This window comes from Kryptolebias marmoratus, linkage group LG8, assembly GCF_001649575.2.
Source record: "Kryptolebias marmoratus isolate JLee-2015 linkage group LG8, ASM164957v2, whole genome shotgun sequence".
In the NCBI taxonomy this organism is placed as follows: domain Eukaryota; kingdom Metazoa; phylum Chordata; class Actinopteri; order Cyprinodontiformes; family Rivulidae; genus Kryptolebias; species Kryptolebias marmoratus.
Window position 1 is genome coordinate 25,334,328 of NC_051437.1, and position 23,020 is coordinate 25,357,347.

Here is a 23,020-nt window from a genome sequence, read left to right on the forward strand (position 1 = left end):
GACAGGATCTAGGAGACGCATCATCCTTCCGTTCATCATCTCCTGTATGCCGTCCCAAACGGCTCTTTGGGAATCATTTTGTTAGTGCTAAAATTTGTTGTTTTTTTACCTCAAACTGTGTTATATTTGGTCATTTTGATGGATTAAAGAAAAAATGAGAACAAATAAAGTCTTTGAGGCTGCTAGTTACAAAGTGTTTAAAGATCCATTTTAAAATGGGTTCTTTGTTGTGTTGTCTTTCATGGGTCAGAAACACTGGTTCATCCCTTGAGTGTAGGAGCGTTTTTTACCTGAAGGATTCTCAGGTTGGAGTTAACAATCTGAACAAAAACATTTGTTTAAAAATGATCAGGAACTGGTCAGAAACTGAGTAACAATGCAAATAAAGTACACAATACCTTTAAGAAATCCTTAAGAAATATTTAGGACCACTTCAAACTTTTTACAAGAAAGTCTGGCTCAGCAAAAGCAAAAATAAACATAACTAAATAAAATAAGTTATGACTCAAGAAATCTGCAACATACTGCACAGTTGGTGATGAACCAGTCCGATCATCAATAAACTGGCTGCAGAAAAGAGTTTTAATAAAATGAATGAAGACTTTTTGAATGAAGGAATAACAAAAACTGACAGGAGGATAAGCTGGGACTCAAAGAGAATTTCATTGAAAAATTGGAAGTGAATCACACACACAAATAAGTTTTATTTTTAGAAGTCAACTAAATATATCCCATTAGGGGGCAAAACCAATTCCAACGTCAGACAAACATTCTTTTTGAACTGTCAGCAAAGCTAATCTGGGACATTTCTGCACTGTTGCTACAGGCTTACATAAAGCACAACAACCATCTGAGTTCTTAGTCAGTAGAAAAGTGCAATAAGGCATTTCACAGTATTGAGGTCAGCCTGAGCCATGTTCCGCTGAGCTTCATCAATCTCAAAAGAGTTTTACCATCAAGCACGGAGCAGGAAAAGGTCTGAAAAGAGTGAAGGTGAAGAAGGCTGAAAGAAGTGGCAAAAGAAGGAGGAAAAAGGGTATTTATAGTAGCAGAAACCTCGGCTGAAGGGAGTAAAATAACAGAAAACAAAAATTATATAGAAACAAATCTAAAGCATGGAAGTAAGTTTGAAAATTAGGAAGAAAAATGTGCTTAAGAGAAAGGAGTGGAATAATATTAATGGGAGTAGAAGAGGAGGACTGATAAAAGAAACAAAGAAGGAAAAATATAACAAATATAGTAAGAAAGAAAAGCAACTGAGTTGGAGAAAGAGAGAATCAGAAGGATACCAAAGGGGGGAAAAGAAGAGAGATACCAAGGTGGGAAGAAAGTAAGCAGCTTATTAAAGGCGTGAGGCTGGAGATGCAAAGAAAAAGCAGCAGCAGTTTTCCCTTTGCTATCCTCCTGAGAAATCTGTGGATAATATGTTGCAGAGGAAAAACATTTTGCTTACCGCCCCCTAAAAACAGGCTTAACTAGGGGAAACCAAAAGGCACGGCGGAGAGAGATAAAACGCTGCTGCTGCTGACGGCAGCCGATTCAGCTGAGGTGCAGGACAGAACTGGGTTGGTGTCTTTATCAGCTTCTTTAAAGTAACGTGGCATTTGGTGGAGACTTTGATTCTCAAACGGGAAATATCATTTGGGTGTTTCAGGGTTTGTGCATCAACAGGAATGCTCAAAACCAGTAATCTTCACTGGGCATGTCAGTAATGTGCACCAGCAGCTAGCACTTTAACCAAACGCAAGGAATAAAAACAATTTATACACCCCAAAAATTACCAGATCAGAAATTGCAAGTAAACTGGGTGAAAAACAATAAACAAACAAGCTTTCTGGTGGCCAGCTTTGTTATTTAAAGTGAACTAGGTATCACCCACCACCACAGGTAAAAGGGTGATAATGTGTTTGCTGTGTCTGTTTGTGGGTGTCTTTGATTGTCTGCTAGCAAAATATTTTATGATCCAGAGAAAAGATTTTAATGAAACAAAAATAATCATTGGATGTACATCTACAACTGATTAATGATTAACACTTGGAGTTACACCAGTTCAAGGTGGCTGCCACAGTTAAGCAACCTGAGCAAACACTAAAATGACTATAAGTCAGTCAATTTTACAGATAGTAGGCTAAAATTTGGTGTGGTAGTAGCTGAGCATCATTCCCAACCCATACTCCCTGTGCCAACACATCTCATGAGATGATGCATAGAGTCATTTACTGAACATGTTTGACCAAAACAACTACAACTCGGACCCTTCTAATCATGAGATGATCTTAGTTTAAAACTGAGATGAAAGGCAGCGGGTGATGTGCATTCCTTTAAAGACTAATCCGATGAATGAATATTTATGAAGATTGAACAGATTCACTTTCTGCCTCATGATACAGCAAAACACAGTCAAACCAGTTTTCAATTAGCTCCATGTGAACAAACAAAAAGATGGTATATTTATATCACAAATCTTAGTAATTTCACCCAAAATGTCAAAAACTTGGCTTATTTGGGTGGCTGATAAATTGCTTCATATTCTTTTTCTCAAAATAGAAATTAAGGGATTTAAGTGCAATGGATGTAAATTAAATCAATCAGAGCCAAACTTCTGTCAGTTGAACAGATGCAGGTAAGAGCAGCCTTGGCTACTGAAAGAAGAGTAAGAGCATAGTTAAAAATCACTGTTTCACATACATTTTGTATGAGGTCTTCACAGGAAATTTAATTTTTTTATCTCTAAATGCGTGCACCTTATTTGCCCCATTCGACATGCACTCCAACAGACACTGAGGCACTGTTAACTCCTCTTCCCACTCTAAAAACTAGTTTGCATTTTAGTCTCACAACAGCATTGATTTCAAATAAAAAAATCTAAAGACTGCATAACTGCTTTAAATAAAAAAATAAAATAATATATGTGAAAACCTAAGAAATTTTAAAGCATCTGGTTAGCACCTTGTAAATAAATAAATAAAAAACAAATAAGGTGATTTAAAACAAAAGTTTATATCTGTTTTTCATTTGCTAAAATGAAATTTCTTGTTTCCTCCTGCAGTATTTTTTTAATGTACTGCACCACTGATTCTTTGTATTTTAAACTTCATTAAAACAAACTATAATATATTTTTGTAATTTCATGAATTTGCAATGCTATAAATATGGTACGCTATCAATTCAAAAGTAAACAGCACACCTAATACAGCAGCATAACACTAAAAACACACACTAGTCACCAAAATGAAACGTCACACTGGATTACACAACTAACATTTTGTACCTTATTACCAAAGCTTAAACATAAAACAATATACCTTACAAAAACATAAAAATGACCCATCTATGTCCTATAACTAAACAAGTAATGTGCTGAGATCTCCAAGGACCTTCTTATAATAACCACGGGACATTATTTTAATGGCTATGACTTAAAATGTAATAAAATTACCTACATTATACAATAAAATGTTTACTGCTAAAATATTTTCCATAACAGACACATTAGGCTTAATATATGAGCAGACATTAATAATTAAAAAATTCCCAACAGAATTACCATTTTTTCTGATCAATGCACATATTGCAAATATTAACATTAAACTTTAGGAACACTATCATGTAGTGCTGAGCTGCACAGAGCTGTTCTGCAAGTATTTTTTTCTTGAATAATTCTGTACCCCAGATGGTCTTGTAAGAGAAAACTACACACCCCCAGCATCAAGCTCAAAGTGTCCTGTGGCTCCACAGAGATGAACATGAAAAAGATTACCATACCTCTCATCTTTGTTCAAGACTTGATGCCACACCGGTCCCTTTATCCACTGCTATTAATCTTCATAGTCATCTAACAGTTTATAAGCCCTGTAGACTGCTCCTTAGCTCAAAATAGTACACGATGAATACGATAATAACTTTTATTGAAAGTTCTTTCTTTTAGAGTGTGTAAAGAGCAGAACTTTGTTGCCACTAATTATTAAAAAAAAAAAAAGGTGTTTTATCTCACTTTTTGCCTTCTGTGTGTCTGGCACCCAGAATGGCTGTGAACTGAGGAAGCCCAGCAATGTGGCTTCAAAGATAGCTGCACACACAGACAGCATTTCTTATCACCAGGTTATCGTGAAGCCACCCTTTCACCATCCCGCAGGAGGAGGCGAGAGAGCGGCAGAGGGAGACAGGCAGGGAGGAAAAAAAGTGGGAGGAGAGGAGAATGTCAAACTGTCTGGCCTTTTCTTGGCAATCCTACCACACTGTCTGTCTGAGAAATTAATCTTCTGTCATCTTTAGATAGAAATCTCTCACTTATCTGTCTCCTCCCACACCTCTCTCCTCTTCGTCATTCCCTCTTTCACTCAGACTTTATCTCTTTTCTTCTATTTCTTTTTCTACCTACCTCCTCTTCTGTTTTTTTTATTATGTCTCTGTGACTTTTTTTTCTTGTCTTTCCACTTTTTTGAAGTCAGGATGATCTTTCCTTCTTTTTTTCACACCATTATCCCTTGCCTGGTCACTTCTATCTGTATCCTTCCATCGAGCTGTCTAACCAACAGCTCAACACACTGAGATACATCCACACACACCTATCAAACTTTCCAGTCCCCTGTAAACTGTCATATTGTTATAAGTTGGATTCTGATGGTATTTTAGGTCTTTTTTCCCCTGCAGCTTTGAATGCAACCAGTCATGGATCGATTACCAGTTTCAAGATAAACCACGGTGTTGAAGAGTCACACTGTCAAAACTACTAAACTTTTCCATCATAAGTGAGCATCACATATTTATGTGAAGTACTGCTTTCAGTTATTAAACAAGCTGCTGATGGCGAATTATGTCCTCTATAAAAAAAAAATCACAATTTTAAAATAGCCTGAAGACTTCAAAGGTAAATTTCAATCCTTGTAAGTTAATTATACAATTATATTTAAGATCAAAGGTACATTTGTATGACATATTACATTTCCAATATAATTATTAGGCAATATGTGATATTATTTTGGCAGCAGCAGTAATCAGATTTGCATTTCTGCTTTACAGCAAAAGTAAATAAATTGTGGCTTTAAATTTAGTTTTAACATTATGAAATTGTGGAATTTTTAGCTAAAGGGGATCCGATTCTTATACAGGCCCATAATTAAAAGCAACACTGTAAAACTGAACACCTAATCAAAAATAAAATGACATTTTCTTCTTGTTACCTTTTTAAAAAGTATAACAGTTATTATCTCAACTTTTATGCGTCAGTTTTACTTTTTTAATCCAATACCTGATGACAAAATCAGGAATTTAGGACTATGTTGCACTGATACCCACTTTTTATTTAAGATTCAGGTAAAAATGATGTGATTTTTAGCCTGCATGTTCAAAATCTCACAGTTTCCTGTGACTCCATCACTGCAGCAGGCTTAATATGAAGGTTTTATATTAAAAGGTGACAAAAGAAAGGAAACTGGAGGAGGAGGATGGCAGATTGAGAGGGTGGGAGGGACAGAGAGAAGGAAGATAAAAGGAGGGATGCTTACATGTTTCTCCCCTTCGATCCTCTTGTCAGCCTGCTGAACAGCCTCCAGGTATTTAAAATACATCTCCATCAGTCGATCAACCTGAGGAGCGAATGAATAAGAGGCACACAAAGGTAATGTGAGAAATGCAGCAGAGAAGAAAGCAAAGTGAAAATAAGAGAAACAAGAGACTATAGAACAGAAACTGAACAATATCAATCAAGCTGGAGATTCTGACACAGGTGATTTTATACTCTAATACGTCACTCTAACATTAATTATTTTGTGGCAGACTTTTAGACCTCTTTACAAAGGTTCAGGTATTTGAAAAAAAAAACCCAAAAGACATGGATATCTATAATTTTTTCTCTGCTCTCCTCAGACAGCTCTCACCGTTGTTTTCTCTGCTCCAGGTTCAGTGTAGTGCAAAAAATGATACCAAACCACTCAGTGTCTGTTTGTTCCCTTTAAATAGGCTGATAAATTGTTAGGAGGCACCTGCGATACTGATTAAAGTCAAACAGTTTTGAAACACCATTATAATGCAAAGAATAAATGTTTCATAAAGGGTACCACTAAATCTGCCCATACTAGTTTAGTATATCTTTGTAAAATACACAAGAAACAGTTTCTTTTCACAATTTTTTTGTTGACGCCATCACATACTAAAGACATGCAGATAAACATTAGATAATTGATTTTACCTGAATCACTTTTCACAAGAAATGAAGCGGCTTCAAGAAGCTGTAAGGGTACCAACAAATGGAGCCCCTCACACAGTTATAGTTCAATTATGTGTAAAATGCAGTTGGATTTAGAAAATACAAGTTCTGATTGTTGATTCCAAGAACTGCATAATACAGAGTAACAAAAACACACTGACAGTGGAAAAACTAACTTTTCAGCTTACGCTTAATCATAAAGCAATTTGCTTTCTATCATTACTGTGGATACAAAAGAAATGCGAAGGAGGCAGGATAAAAGATGAAAAGCAGCAGCAACAAAAGAAAAATGACAGAAACTAACCTTCTCACAATCGTTTTCCATGAACTTGTTTTGGAGTCTGGTTCTCTGCTGGGACTTGAGGTTTCTCAGCATGGAGGCGATGATGGAGCAGACGTGTTCTGAGAAAAAGTTACAACTTTAAGAAAAAGCCCACAACTCTTAAATCTTCAAATTTCAGTTTATCTAAAGTCAATACGATAATTGCATCTCTGTCAAACAAACACCAACACACAGGTGCATGATGATTAACTAACCTATGACCCACGGTTTTTGATTCACAACAGACCTCAAGAACAACAAACTGATTAAGCACTTGATAATTTGCAATTAACTGCACACTCAGAGTGGATACCCTCGCAGAGAGCGTGCAGCTCAAGAGGAGAAGAAAATGTAAATGAAATTTAGAATTCAATTTATCTTTCGGGTGCATACTGGAACATGTGTAACGCTTTTGGATGTAGCTGAATTACATTTCTAGCAGTGATAGAAATTTGCCTGTGGCAGCTTTGGGGCCATTTAGCTCACAGAAGATCTGAAGACAAGGTAATTGACTAAATTAGTAACAGAAATGTGTTGCCAACAATGAGGGCCCTTGTTAAACCAATTCATGAAATGCAAGATGGATCTTATTCACACATCCTCTTAGTCACAGACTGCGAGAGCAGGGGACAATCACATCTTTCTCTAAGATATTGGATGAAAAATACACTGTACACACACGAGGACAGAACGTGACATTGTAAAATCACTGGATATACAGAGCGAAAGCAGAAAAATGTAATTGGACTTATCAACAAGAGGTCAATATTCTCTCTCAATGAGGCTTTGCAGTTGCTAAGCAACAAGAGTGCAGGAATCAATCCCATTTCTGCGTTTTAAAAGGGGTCTTGTTTGCTGTCAGCTTCCTTTGTGCAATCCCCTCATGACCGTCAGCATCTTTATTCACAGGACAGAGGAGCTGAGAAAACTAAAGACTATAACACCTGCCAGCATCTGTTTTTTACAGAACACACAGATGTCCATCAATAGAAACAATACAGTATGAGCAGGGAAAAGTGCAAAAAATGCAGTGAAACAACTTGCAAAATTGAAACCTGTCTGATTTAGAAAAGCAGTATGGAGAAGAACATTGCACCAAAAGCTGAAATAAATTTGACCAACATTTCATCATTTAGAATAATACAACTTAGTGAAACAATTAGAAATTTTGAACATTTTACCTCAGTTTATTTATATTAAGTGAGTGCTAATAATTAACAAGGATTGTGCCTCTTAGTCTTACTGTTATTTATTTACAGTAATTTGATGTCACGAGATAAAGAAAATTTGTAAGACAACATTCTCTGTGGTTTTAAGATAATGACTTGTTGACTTGCTTTGTTGAATAAAACTCTAGAAAGTCTTGATCAGACTAATGCCATGAAACAGATGAACCAGAAGGACCAACATGAAGAAAAATCTCAACTTAGATTTCTGCTAAAGACACTGTTACTCCTCTCTATGTTTAGATCGCCATCAGTTTTTAGCTGCAACACAAAGGATCAAGATGTCATCTGTCAAACTTTTGAAGATGTATTAAGGTCATTTTATGCAGAAAACGTATGTTGGAAAATTCCTACATATTATAATCAAGTCAGAAGAGCTGCTGATAGTTTATGAGGCTCTTTTTGCTTGACACTAACTGACAAGATAATTAAGAAAGCTTGTAAATAAAAATGAAATCTTGTTGCATATCAACCAGGTTTAGTCAAAGTGTCCCTTATTTTAATGTAGACAAACTTTTTTCCCCCAGTAGAAAGAAACAGGAAGCCTAACTGCCATTTCCAAAAGGACACTACTTTATCAACTTGATCCAACTGGTAATTGATGTCACCACCTCCGAGCCCTGCCCAGGGGGCTATTGATCGCTGGCTGTGGAGCGTTTTCTCCAAAGGGCTTAAAACTAAACAGAGACCGCTCCTTTGAGATTTGTGAAGAGGTGGAAGCAGGATTGTATTGTGGGTACCAAAAAGAGGGCAAGGTTAAATAAAACAGCTTCCTCATCTATTTGTCTTGGGCAGACATGCAATCAATACACGTGTTTAAAATGCTGCTTTACATTTGAATATTGAGCAAAATGAAACAAATGAATAAATGTCTACTTTTTTTGGAAAACATAATTTTTTACTACATAACAATGTGCCAACTAGAAAATGCTGGAATTATTGATCACCGTGGATAAAAAAAAAACCTTCACACCACCAAATCTATACACGAGGACACAGATGAATAAGGAGGTAATGGTACTTATTACAGTCATAACTACAAATTTTATAGCATCAGAACTCAGTTTTATTGTTAAAGATTTGATTTCATTAGTAAGTGGACCTCTGTATCAAAAAACATAAACCATAAACTGGAACTACAGTAAAAAATTAGGTCTCATGGTTTTGCTGTTGCTCTTTCAAGTCAATGCAAATTTTCTGCATCAACATCAACATGTAAAACACTGGAGTGTGGCTTGCCAACACATGACAATAGTGAAAGAAGCAAGTCAGGTCACCATTTAAACCACAGCTCTCACATTAGAGCTACCATTCCTACTTGCAAGGAAAAACAACAGCAATCTCCAATAACCAGTGCTGCCACAGTTTACCATTACCACCTGAATCAACTGACTCAAACAGCACCTGACGGCTTTCATTAAATATGTATTGTGCCTGAATCATGCCTCTTTTATATACAATTCAGATATACTTCAAACAGATAAATACACATCCTTCTTTAGAATTTTTGTTAAGCCGTTTCAATCCAGACTGTTTTTGTGCTGAAAATAAGAATGTGCATATAAACAACTTAATAAATTCACAACCGGTGACACACTGCCATTGGATTTTGCACTTGTCAAAAGATATGTAAGAAATCCTTCCATCACTTTGAACTACTTCACAGGAGTAAAAAAAAGTCTGTCAGATCTTTTCAGAATGTTGTTTTTAAGTTTGCATAACTGTAAATATTTAAATGCTAGTATTCACTTATCCTTCATTAATCATTCCACGTTTGCCTCATCTGTGCCGTAGGGGATTTAAAGCACTAAGTCAACATGCAAATATTGCATGAGAGAGGCCTGTATTTATTCCTTAATTGATGGTTGAAAGAAGTCTAGTTTAGTCCTGAACGACAGAGGAGCAGACAGGTGGTACTAATTTGGCCCGAACATGCTGTGCCCTGGGGAGAGCAATCAGCCTCTCAGCATTATAGGCTGGTTATTCAGGAGTTAAGAGTCTGCATTCCTGCCTGAAGAAGCGAGACTACACTCTAACCACCAGCGAGTACCTTGTGGTTGAGCCTTGGCTGTTGGAGCTCATTCAGTCCCAGCCCAAAACAAACAACATATTTCACCACCTAAGGGGAGAGCCATCAAAGTTGGGTGCTATGTAAGCTGGGTGGCAGGCGAGGACAGAGCCCTGGGGATGCCAATTCCTGGCAACACAAAATGGTTCTAGGGATAGGATGGAGTAGGGGATGGATCAACAGACTGGGGCCTCATCAGCATTAACGAGGGCATTGCTCCAGTCTGTCATGGTGAAAAAGGAGCTGGGCTGATAGACAAAGCTCTCAATTTATTGATCAGTCTATGTTCCATCCTTTATCTCTGGCCATGAGGTGTAAATCAAAAGGAATGCAAGCAGCACAATGGATCAGTGGTTAGCACTGTTGCCTCACAGCAAGAAGGTTCTGGGTTCAAGTGGGGTCTTTCTGTGTGGAGTTTGCATGGGTTTTCTCTGGGTACACAGCAAACTCGGCCTCAGAGAGAAGGTGAGCAGCTCCATCACCCAGGGGGGAGCTCGAAGTAGAGTTGCTGCTCCTCCACATCAAAGAGACTCAGCTGAGGTTCAGGCATGTGATAAGAATGCCTCCCTCTGGCAGTTTTCTGGGCATGTCCAACCAGGAGGAAACCCAGAGGCAGACCAGAACTCAATGGAGGGATTATTTATCCTCTCTTGCCTGGAAACACCTTGACAGCCATGGAGGAGAGAGATTTCTCGGTTTCCCTCCTAACCCTGTTGCCTTCGCGACCTGACCATGGACACGTAGCAGAAAATGGATGGAAGGACAAATGGATTGCCTTACGAATTATGCACATTTAATGGAAAAAAAGCACCAACTACAAATAACTCATGAGTAAGGTCAAGCTAATAAACTTGTCCTACCACCGAGGGAAGCATTGCTTAAAAGTGCTGTGCCTTCCTTTATATTCCTTAGCAGAATATAAATTGTTTTGAAAGTAAACATATGAATATGCCACAGCATCTTTTATTGAAGTTTATTGAGATGAAATAGATCAATCCTCACAGGAGGAAAGAGCAAGCTTGAACAAAATGGTAATTAGATGCATCTTTACACAAGGATCCAACAACAAATATTGCTTCTAAAAAAACACTAATAATAGGATTACACAGTGCGACTGTATCAGCAAGGATTACATTAAAATTTGCAGCATCTAAAATGTTACTGAACTCGATCTGTATCAAAGATGCTAAGAGCTGGGAGGGAAAGATTATCTAAAAGATGCATCTGATTCTCTGCATTAAACTGAAATATGTTATTTAGGTTTTATTTTAAATTCAGATTATCATGTCTCTCTATTGCAATCGTATATATAGTCAAATATACAATTATGCATTGAAACTTTAAAAAACAGTTTTTTGTTAAAGGGAGACGAGATGACAGAAGAAACATAACAGCTGAAAGAAAAAACCCTCTCATGGTTTGAATTTGCAATAAGACAAATAATTTTTGTTGTTTATTTATAGGAGAAGCATGATTTGCTTTAATAAAAGGCATTCAACAAAGCAGCGGAAGCATAAAATATGACAGTTTCTCTAATACAGGTCTCTTTCCGCCTGTATGCCTTACTCATTACTAACTTTAGTGCATTCATTAGAAAAATAAGGGTCACGATGAGCGCTTGCAACACTGGGAGGCATTTGTGTGGCATTCAAATTATATTAAGCACAAAGGCCTCTGTTGCATCTCTGCCTTTAGTGTGCTCAATCACACACGCACACACACACACATACACAAGGGGCAAACAAAGAGACACTTTTTCGAGTCGGAGTTGGGAGATGGAACTAGGACTATTGTGCCGCACCGTGTAAATTAGTTGTTTACTTCTGTTCCCTCTAACACTCGCTCGCATCATTAGCCACCTAAATATTACAACCGGCTGGCACCAATTTCCATCACACAATCTCATTTCTGTGGTAATGACAAAGTACGTACACCAATAAACCGAGACCCCAAAACAAGAGGCAGAGTTGTGACAAGAATACTCACGAACAGAGAAATGTAATTTGTTGTTTGGATTTTTTTCCCCTCACTTCTTTCCTTTTTTGTTTTTTCCACTTACAACCTCTCTATTAATTATGCCCTTCTCTATGTTAATCTGTCCAAATAATCTCTGGTCATTTGGGCTGTGTCAGTTTCAGAAAGGATTTTATGGGGATCAATCTCCGCACTGAGGTTTAGTCGTCGGGATTAAGTGAATGAATATAAAAGAGAAAGGACTATAGAGGGAAGGCCATAAAGGTCCCTACTTCCTAATTAGTTTTGTTTGAAGCATATGATTGTTAATTAATCTTCATTGTTATATTGTTATTCAGAAGAACCACTTGATTAATGTTTTTTTTAATTAGTGCTCCTACAAAGAGGGATGGTTCACTAAATATTACTTATATTTGGACAGACATCTTGTTACACCTATGGTTGACAAATACATGGAAATATTATAGGAAACCTACACAGGCTATGATTTTAAACAAAAAAAAAAAATTAAGAACTAGCATTCCTTGAAGGAATGCATACTGCCCACTGCCTCTCATGCAAGAACTGTAAACTAAAATCATCTTATGACCTTGTGAACAACATTATGAATGACTGAACTCATTAAATTAACTTATGCAAGATTTTGCAAGATGTGTTAAGTCTCAGGACTATTAACATCAAATTTTTAAGCAAAGATGATGTGCAAGCTGCAGCACTTAAAGTATATGTTGGAATGACTCTTAGCTACCAGCACACGCAATTTTTGTTCTATATCTGTTAAATTAACTGAGTTAAAGCAATTTTTTAAATGTTGATTAACATTGGTGGCCAACTTGAGGTAAAAAACAGCAATCCTTGAAGCAATGAATAATGTGATCTGTTAGCACATTAAGTATGTAATGGGAATGGCATTCAGGTATTACCAAAGTTTGTGTGTGTTTGCAAAGATTGGTTAGCTGTGGCAGTCATCAAGAAATCAAGTTGACTCTGTAAATCCAGTAATTCCTATCTAAAGGCTTCATGAGATATTTTGCTAGACGTGCTGAATACCCGACTTGTCATTAATTTGGACAAGTTTTTTCCCACTGCGCCTGCCTTGCCAGCTGCTTCAACACAAGACAGCAATGCAGGAAGCTTTCACTGCAAGGAAGGGTTATCTTCCACTCTGTTCCTCTAGCTGCTTAAAAGGTTCAAAGGTTAATTCATTGAGTCTCTGGGTGATAAGCGGAACACAATGGCAGACAATTTGTTCTCCTCTGCTGAGCTGAAAAACCTCATCGGACGCATGAAACTTAATTAACACAGACAGAAACTGGAGGTGTTTCAAATTTTGAATGAAAGCCAACAAACAATAATCAAAAAGACGGAAAAGGATTTTGTTTTTCTTTTGGGCTTTTCCCCCCTGTGTGATTCCATTTTCCAGTTTATGACATGGACCTATGTCTCTGTTCTTTGTGTCTTTCTATCTTTGACTCTTGTTTGCTCTTTCCATCTCTCACTCAGAGACAAGAGAGGTTAGAGAGCACGGACAGGAAAATCAATCAAGATTGGATTGATAGTGTAAACTGACAGGCTGAAGAGGCGGCGAACTGATACATGAGCAGAGCAGGACTGAGTGTTTCTGCAGAAAACAGGGTGTGACCACAGAGTGGAAAAAGACGGGCAGAAAAAGAAACGGCTTCATTTTGATTCACCGTTTGACTTGGTTAAATGAGTACTGTTAAATAACTGATTTAACAAATTATAACAATTAAATCATTTGACACCAACATCTATTTTTTTTTTTATCTTTGCCATCATGGAAATTGAAAAATGTAAGTGGCAATGTCATTTTTCATAATTAGATATTAGTGAAATACTGAACGATCAGATCATGTAATATTTTAATAGGTGAATATAATATAAATCATATTTTTTGTTCTACTGTTGAATTATGTTATTAAAATCCCAAAAAGATAAAAGATTGAGTTCATTCAGATTCCTGTACATTTATATTTTAAAATGTAGGCTTAGGCTTTCCTATACCTCATAAAAAAAGCAAACTAAGCTTCTTCAGACTGAAATTGGCAACTTATGTGCCTCCAATTGCTCCTTCAGATTTGTATTCCTCACTTGACAGTCAAATTTTAAATAGTTTAACATGTCGACTGACTATAAACATTACAAGACACCAGTGAATCTATGACAAAAATCCAGAATATGTACAACTTACGCAAAATACTCATAGTTTTAAATATGTTGGAGGATTTAAACAAAAAACATAACTATTATTTTTCAGCAGCTAAATGAACAAGCATTACTCTGAAAATAGTTAAGCATAAGAACTGAGTTAAAAGTTGTTTTAAAGAGCAGCCAACATCGGAAAATAAAAAACCTCAAACAGCGCAGAAACAAATTATCCAAGACAATATTGGAAAAACGAACAAACACTAGAATGTCTGGCTGCTTGGAAGCAAAGTATGAAAAAATTAGAGACGGCTCGAAACCTTTACCCAGTACTTCATTTCATTGTAAAATAGAGAGAAGATGGATTTTATAACCATTACTGTTTTGCCCTGTGAGTCACACCATTTGAAGAGGTCAAATCTTTGCAGCTGACTGCAGCCCTTGTAAAAAAATCATATTACTTTTGCCTTGTGCTGTAATTACTGACTGACCTTCGTGTTCTTTCTCTGAAGCGCCAGTTTTCTTCATCTTTTTGGGGGTTTTCATAAAAAGTGGAAAGATGGTCCGCAAGCCCAGGATGTCCACAAATTTATGGCAGTTATCTGCTCCCTCTGGTCCAATCATTGCATGGTCCAGGACCTTCAGAGCACTGGTGCGAGACATTTTCTTTTCTCTACAGGGAAGACAAAAGAAAGGAGGGAAAAAAAAACAGGATTAAGATACAGTATATCAAGAACTGCACTTATAAAATAAACCCAGGAGAGGTTTAACTGTGGTTAAGATAACTGCAATGCATCTTAAAAGCTTTGGTGGAGTAGTAATAACACTCAATTTCACATATCTACTTAAGAATCAACTCTAGTGGAGTTGTTTTTTGTTTTTTTTAATCAAAATAGTAACAAGTTATATTTATTTTTATCAACAAGAATGACTGAACCAATCACAATCCTGCCAACCTTGAAGAAAATCTGTGCACCTGTTCAAAAACATTCTTACTCAGCAGCTTAAAAATAATAAAGACAGAAAAAACATACAATATATTTTTGATTGTTGGGTCTTTATTTTTGTCAGGAATTTAGTTTTAAACAGTTTACGCTGAAAATTAAAGATTTTTTTAACCACCATTTAAACCAGGAGTAAGCAACCCTGGTCCTGGAGGGCCACTATCCTGCATGTTTTACTTGTTTCCCTGCTCTAACACACCTGATTCAGTGGTTAAATGACCTCTTGATGTTCTGCAGAAGCCTGTTAATCACCCATTGGTTCAAATTAGTTGTGTTGGAGCAGAGAAACAAGTAAAACATGCAGGATAGTGGCCCTCGAGGACCAGGGTTGCCTCCCCCTGATCTACACAATCAAAGGTAAACACTTGTTTGCCACTTTTCCATATTATTTAGCTTTTAGGAAGCACTTAACAATGTTTCTTAGTCAGTCTTTTCCTCATACAGGGCCTACTAATCTACAATATGATGGTAATATCATAATCTGACAAACAAATGTTCTGTACGACAAATATTCACCTGTTTCTCCTCAAGGAATTGTCATGATATGGGAATCCAACCTTTTCTTACTGTGTTTATATTCCCCACTCTACCCTCCACCTTCTGTTAGGAAATGTAGCTGTCTGTCTGAGTGTCATTTCCCTCATTTCCACCAATGACAGATGACAGTGTTTATCTCAGAGGAGGGACACATATTTCAGGCAGTTGTGTCTGCTTCTGCAGACAGACACATTGTATTTGATGGACGGCTGGGGAGGACAAGTGGGAGTGATATGCAGTATACTTTCCAAAGGGAAACGAAGGCAATTCCGTCTGCAGACAGCAAACGTAACTCAACGTCTTGGTGTTGTGTACTAACCTGCTAAAGTGAACTGCGGGTCATGTCTGCTGGATACCAACAAAGACGTTTTTGTTTAAACAAAATTCTAGATCAGTGGTTCCCATGTTGGGGTCGGGGCCCCGGTATGGGTCTCAAAGCAAAGTCTGGGGTTTTGAGGTGACTGTCAAAAACAGAATTAAATCACAAAAAATAAGTGCTAACATTTCTTATCGTAACTTTTACAAGCAAAAAAAAAGTTTACATTTTTTAACAGATTTTAAAAATAGTCTTCTTTATTAGGCCTAATAGAACCATTTGCAAAGATCATCAGAGTCTTAATACTCTGCTATAGCTACTTTGAGGGTCAGAAGCTGAAAAGTTTGTGAATCGTTGTTCTAGACCACACTAAAGTAGTGTAGAGTATATTATACCGTTTAAAGGCAGGACTAAGAATTCAGACATCCTACCAGAAAGTGGCAAAAACTTGTTTAAAAGAAAATGGAGCTCAGCAATAATAATAATTTTAAACAAGAATGTTTAACTTCAACCTCTCACTGGGCTGCAACTGTTGGAGACCGAAAATTGCCAGAAAATTGTGGAAAAATAAGGCAAATGTTTTTGTTGTGGTCCCACTGAATTCTGAGTGTTTGCAACTAAACGACCAGCAACGTGTGGCTGCATTTAGAGCAGCTAATTTATGAAACAGTTTATTTTCATGTGCACAGTTTGAAAAACTCTATTCTAGGCCATGTACATTATTTTGTTGCCTAATTCTGCTCATGTCGTACCCTCCCCTCTAATTGGATTATGCTTTTGAATGAAAATAGGCAGATTTGAACCAGGTTATTAATGATTATTATTTATCATCGCTGTAGTTTTTAGATCTGGACATTGTCCTCGGATGTTTTCTGTCAGAGGAAAGCTTCCAGGCAGGTGTGAAAATACAACTCTAGTGAATTTATAGAAACCAAATTGAGATGGGTTCAAGATGTCTGCAACAACAACAAAAAATGGTTGTCCAAACTAGTCCAAACAGTTACAGCCCGGTAAAATCTACCCCTACTAGAATATAAATCATCTTGTTGGACTTGATGCGGCAGCTCAACATCAAATTAAATTTTTAACATCTTGGTATATTTTTTACAATTTTATATATAGATACAAGTGTGAAACGGTTATGAGTGAAGTTTCAATTGTAGTGCGTCACTTTGTTTTCCAGTTTTTGCCTTTTTTGAAAGAATTTGAACAGGTGAAAATATTGTTGAGATATAGATTTGAACTGCTTTTATTCTTGTATCTGCTTCAACAAATAGAAATATTGTTGTGTTTGATGAAGCAGACATCTCTCTGTTTGTTGTTCCAAACAACCTGCATGTATTGAACAGTTTTTTTATACACCACAATGGCAGTTTCTGTGTAGAAAAAAACATTTTTTTGAAACTATATAAATATATATTGCTTTTTTTTTGCCTGTCCTCTTTTTCAGACTCCTTCATTCTTTCTCTGCAGAATGATTTGCCAGAAAAAGGTTTTTGCATTGCAATAATGAGATATTGATTGGAGCCTTAAATCTGTGTGTCCAGTGATGTGATCATCAGTGCTCGGGTGCAGAACTGTGAAGGTTTCATAAATGCATGTGATGTGTCTTTATGAGTCTTTAAGGTCAGGTTTGTGCTCTGCTGCACTCCACCAACTATTGACTGATTGGAGGAATCTGGCAACCTCACACGGCAGCAGAGCAGGTACATTTACACTTACGGGAGAACCAAAGAAACAAATAAATAAAACTCTGAACTGAGCAAAGTACCAAGACAGTTCTGTACTCAGCCCAACACTGAGTATTTTCTTTATTAAAGGACATTTTTTTAAACACTAGAATATTTCTACTCCTTTGTTTCAGGTTACTCCATATAAAAATACTTTGTAATGTACAATGTAGTCCAGTATATCACACAGGTCATTCTTTAAATATAGAAATAAACATTTTATATAAACAAATGGATTCAGTGACAGTGTTTGTATAAACGATTCTGAAACTTTCCAGCTTACGACCCACAAAATAACAGTGGCAGAGCCTTGTGACCCAGACTACTGCTAACTGAAGTGTACTAACATGGCTAATAAGCCAATTAAACAAGAATATAATGACAGCACAAAAAGCTTCAATAAACAAAGTGTTTTTTTTATTTATCTCTTTACGACTACTGTTATTCCTTGTGGCATGATAAAATACACAATTACCAGTCATTTTCAAATAAATTAGAATCTGGAGATCATCTCAAGACCCACCAATAAAAGTTTTTAACCCCTAGTGGGGACTGAAAACCACCTGTACTGCAATAAATGGTCTCTTGTGAAGTCAATTCAATCTTTTGTCATGATTCATGGATTATTTAATTTTAGGCAGAAAAGTGAGGAAGTACTGGATAAATAAAAAATATTTCCTATGTCAATATTATGCTACAAAAAAAAAGTAATTTTTGATTCAATTTGTGCTTTGGCTCAGAACATGATCAAGTTTTCTTCTTCAGATCTCTTATCTCTCAGTGTCTCCTGAGGAAGAGGATGTTTTTTCTGTCAAACCTGAAGATCTGTTTTATTCCATAACAAAAAGAAGTTACAGCTTTTGAAATTTCATCATCAGTTTGCCACTTTCTTTTAATATTTCACCCTTCACCAAGCATGCTGATTAAGTTGCTAAAACTGTAAGATATAAACAAGTGGAACTGCAACTGTTATACTTTATTTATGTCCGTAATAACGTTTTACAATTAGAGAATAAATGTGATCTCAGTAACATGCTAGATGGTATTAGAAGACACAGTAAATCCAGTAAATAGTATCATACATCAAAACTGGTAACTGGAGAAGAATGAAAGTTGACTATTTAACAGGAGAAACAAGCCTTATTTCATTTTTGTGTGCAATTTGTAGTCTGAGACAAAAACACAGTGAGTGAGTGACTCTCAGCGATGTGAAAGTACAATCCCTTAACCAACTCATCTTTAACTAAACAATGGCATGCTAAAAGCTGAAAAATGAGCCAATGTGAGTTTTGTCTGTTCACTTAAGCAAGCACTAAAACAAAACATATTAGGAGAAAGGTAATCTGGGAAAAGCCATTAACTCCATGAATGTGAGGTCATATTTCAGTCTAAGTACTGGATGGACAGTCAGCTAAACAAAGTGCCATTTCTTGGAGATTAAATCTTTACCTGAGCATGAGATTCATCAACTGAAGCCCTTCTCCTTTGAGGAAACGGTCCCGGTTGGAGGACAGCATCAGGCAGGAACAGAGAGCGTCAAACAGATTTTCCATCATCTCCTGCTCCTCGGCTGTATTTGGGTTGTGACGTTTGAACACCTGTGGAAAAAAGGGAAAGAGCAGAAGCACTAAGGAAAAATACGAAGATGTAGATTTTTTTAATTTTTACGTAAGGATTTCTAAAAGAGTTACGAGAGTATTTTGAAGAACTTTTGGCAAACTTTAAAATTTGCTTCTTATGGAACAAAAAAGGAAAAGCTTAGTAAAACAGACTTCTGGTCAATTTTAATTATTATATTGATATTTTACACTAAGCCAAAAATTCATCAGTAGATAAGGTTGATTGCACAGCTGAAAATAGGGCTGAAGTTACCCCAACATTAAACTGAGTATGATGCTTGCATACAGACTCATGTCTGAAAAATAAAAGTATTGATGCTGTTTGAAGGTTAGTGAGCAGGACAAAGAAAAACAAAAAGCTGGATCTTACAGAGAGTTGCTGCAGTAACACATCAATGCCATCCATTTCACCAAGTAATTCTCTGGTAGCTGTAAAGAAAAAATAAATAAAGTTAAGCAGACTACAACATATTGAAAGAACATGGTAATAGGAAAACTGTATTCAGACAGCTGGACAAATCAGAAAGAAACCAATGAAGGAGGACTCCAGGTTGCAGGGTAATACAAAATAAAAATAAATAAATAAAACACTGAAAGTAACAGTTAAGTAGAGAAATTTAAATTCTTGCTGAAAATATAGTGTGAATGCTGACTGCTGAATGGCTTTGATGAAATTCATTAAAGAAGCTGAAACTGGATTATTAAAGTTAAAACAAGCAGAATAGAACTAAAATTAGCAAAAATATAGCCTAGGCTAACTAGCAAAACCATATTTCAAAATCAACAAAATCAAAGCTAAAAGATAAAATGATTGAATCGGTCACTAAAAACAAAATTATCAAAACTGAAGCTAAAAGGTAAAAATTATTAAAATAGTTGCTAAAAGCTAAGATATGCAAAACAGCTGCTGAAAGCCAAAATAAGGGGTTGCTGAAAGGAGCATAAGAAGTCAAACATTGTTCTCTGAATTCTACTTCAGCAAAGTTACTCAATATATTTGATGGAACTGAAAGAAAAAAACTGTTTAACTTTGTAAACAAAGGTAAATAATTCAAAAGTTACAAACAACAACAACATTGAGCACCACTCTCAATTGAACCTAATGTTGTAACATTGAATGTTTAAAATAGCACAAAATATGTGGAAATAGTTTGATCACAAAAATGTAAGGTAGAAACTGTAAATGTGAATGCTGAATCAGCGTTTACAGAAATATTAGCTGAGGACAAGCTGGGCATGATTTAGAGGTATGAGATCAGCATAAAACATGATGACCATCAAGAGTCAAAACAAACAAAATATACACCATTTTATAGTTATTCCAGGTAGACTTCAGTTTTTGCGCAACATACCTCTGCTGGTGATATAGTTTCACATTTTGCCTTTCAAATCTGTGTTTTATGTCGAATCCAACAGCAAGAAGAAATAATTACATGCAAATTAGGACTTCAGGGAGTGTCACTTTTTATGATAATTGGGTAATTTGCTTCCTTCTTACCTTAAACAACTGACAATATTAGACTTGGGATATTATCTGTGACAGTATATGTACTTGTTTAGTGAAAAATATATTTTTTTAGATATAGCTATTTTTGGGGGGTTTGGAATGCATAAGGGAGACTCATAATGGAGGCAGCACAAGTGAAGGGTAGGGAATAGGTGTAAAATGAGAAATGACTCCAACTGCATATCAATGTGTTTTGTAGCATTAATGAGAACCTGTCCAAGGGCCTGATAGTTCTGTGGCTATCTGATTTTACTGCTTTTCAGTGAGGGAGAGAAAGGGTGAATATGACAGCAAATAAACCCACAGAGACAGTAGAAATCAAAACAAAAAAAAATAAAGCAGGAAATTAGAGAAAAAAGACGGAGGAAGGAGAGGAAAAAACGGTTAAATAAAAAGGGTGGTCAACAGAGAGATGAGATGAAGAAAGACTGAAAGGACATAATAGGGGGATATGAATAAAGAATACAACTCAAGATGGGAAGAAAATTAACAAAGGAGATGAACAAAGAAAAGAAAGAGAAGAATATTTGAACCCACATCTACTGACACACACTTACTGTCGTTATTCTGCAGCAAGATGGCCAGGATTTCACTGCAGTACAGCTTGTTAGCATCAAACGGCATCTTTGCCTGAAAGGGAAGGAGAGCGAAGTCCAATTACCACTCATCTTGAGAAACTCTGGTCTCTTGAGGATTATAAATCCACTATGTATTCTACATGAATATGTGCATTTTGTAACTTCAAGCAGAAACTTGGCTCATGCAGATTCTGCCTCATGCAGAGTGTAACAGTGCACAACATTTCTAAACATATTTATAACCTTATTTAATCCAAACAACCCAACAGACAAAAAACACAAAACTTTAGTCCCTAACATGGATTCATAGCAAATAAAATCAGAAGTGTTTTGAAAAGAAGAACACAAAACTACAGCAAACAGCAAGGCTAAAGGTGATGATGTTTCATAGTGTCGGTGTGTTTGTTTGTGGAGTTAACAAAATATCTCATGAACCAGTGAACAGATTTTAATCAAACACTCACAAGGTAATCACTGGGTGTACATCTGCAACTGATTAACCTTTAGACATGATGACATTTAATATGGCCACCAAAAAGTAGGCGACCATAGCAAACTTGAACCAGGCTTCAACCCAGCCAGTTTTACAGCTGAAATCTGGTGAGACAGTAGCTGAGCATCGTTCCCAACATATACCTAAACACTACATACCTACACACTTAGACCTCTGGCATTAATTGTTGGAGTCAGTCCTGTTTGTCTTTTATTCAAATAACTCATTAACCACAGGACCGATTGTAACCAAACTTTCAGAAATAATCAGCGGTCGCACATTTACAACAAATCAACTTTTGGAGTCACCTCAGTTTTTTAAGTGAAATATAAAAAGTGCACTTTAATTTATTTAGTAGCTTTAAAGTGTTTTTTTTAATATTTTTATGTCACATTCACATTTGCTGAGATGTTTTTGTTACAAAAGGAAGGTCTGCAGCTGTTTATATGTAGTTTTTATTCTGTATGGATATAAAAGAAAGAAAATGAAGAGACTAGTACATGTGAATTACCACACTGTTTTTATGGAATACAAGGTTAAATTTACAGCTTAGAGTGAATTTTGAAAAAAACATTGAACAGAAATATATAATGTGTGTACTGAAAAAGCCCCAAGTTATTGAGATTTTATTATTAGGCTATTGTGCCTTTAGGACTTTAAAAATACTGGTTACTAATCTCATAATTGGTATAATTTCTAATTTTTTACAAATCATAGCAGCCAAGTCCTGGTTCTTACCTTGATTCTCTTGAGCAGCCACTGCATGAGTCCCTGCTGAGCAGCTTCGGTGCACAGGCCGGGCCTAAACTCGGCCATATTTTCTATAATAGCTGCACAAGACAGACAATGTGAAAGAATTACACTTCTGCCTACTAATACCCAAACTGGATCAGCTAACAAAATTAACCCTGAGTAAAATTTGTTTGATTGTGCTGAATTGGCTTGGGTCAAAGAACATAATGACAACAATGGCCATGGTGTGACTGTGTTTTATAACAGTTTGAGGGACTGGACTGAGAACTTGTACATAAAGAAACTGCACTCTTCACCCGATTTTCACAGGAATGAGCTCAAGACCTTTGTTAACAGAATAAAGGGGTTACAAAGATTAGAGAATAGAAACGGGAATCATACCAAATAAATAATGATCTGATGAAGCAGATTTGCTATCAGTGGTGACCAATCCTCATAAAATCCAGGCCCTCTAGTGCCTTTTTGTTTCATCTTTTCCATTCTGTGCTTCGACAAGCACAACAAATCGTGACTTCTACT

The 23,020-nt window shown here is 36.4% G+C and overlaps 1 protein-coding gene across 1 annotated transcript in view; it reads right to left on the reverse strand.

The window, feature by feature from the left end:
• The window catches only part of ctnnbl1 (catenin, beta like 1), a 54,960-nt gene that overhangs the window by 20,774 nt on the left and 11,166 nt on the right, over positions 1 to 23,020 (reverse strand). The window contains exons 7-13 of the mRNA XM_017411167.3: positions 22,487 to 22,578; positions 21,235 to 21,307; positions 19,541 to 19,599; positions 19,001 to 19,149; positions 14,456 to 14,637; positions 6,513 to 6,610; positions 5,508 to 5,588 (exon numbers count right to left, since the gene is read on the reverse strand). Of these exons, the coding sequence (XP_017266656.1) occupies positions 5,508 to 5,588; positions 6,513 to 6,610; positions 14,456 to 14,637; positions 19,001 to 19,149; positions 19,541 to 19,599; positions 21,235 to 21,307; positions 22,487 to 22,578 (734 nt within the window). The remainder of the gene's footprint in view (positions 1 to 5,507; positions 5,589 to 6,512; positions 6,611 to 14,455; positions 14,638 to 19,000; positions 19,150 to 19,540; positions 19,600 to 21,234; positions 21,308 to 22,486; positions 22,579 to 23,020) is intronic.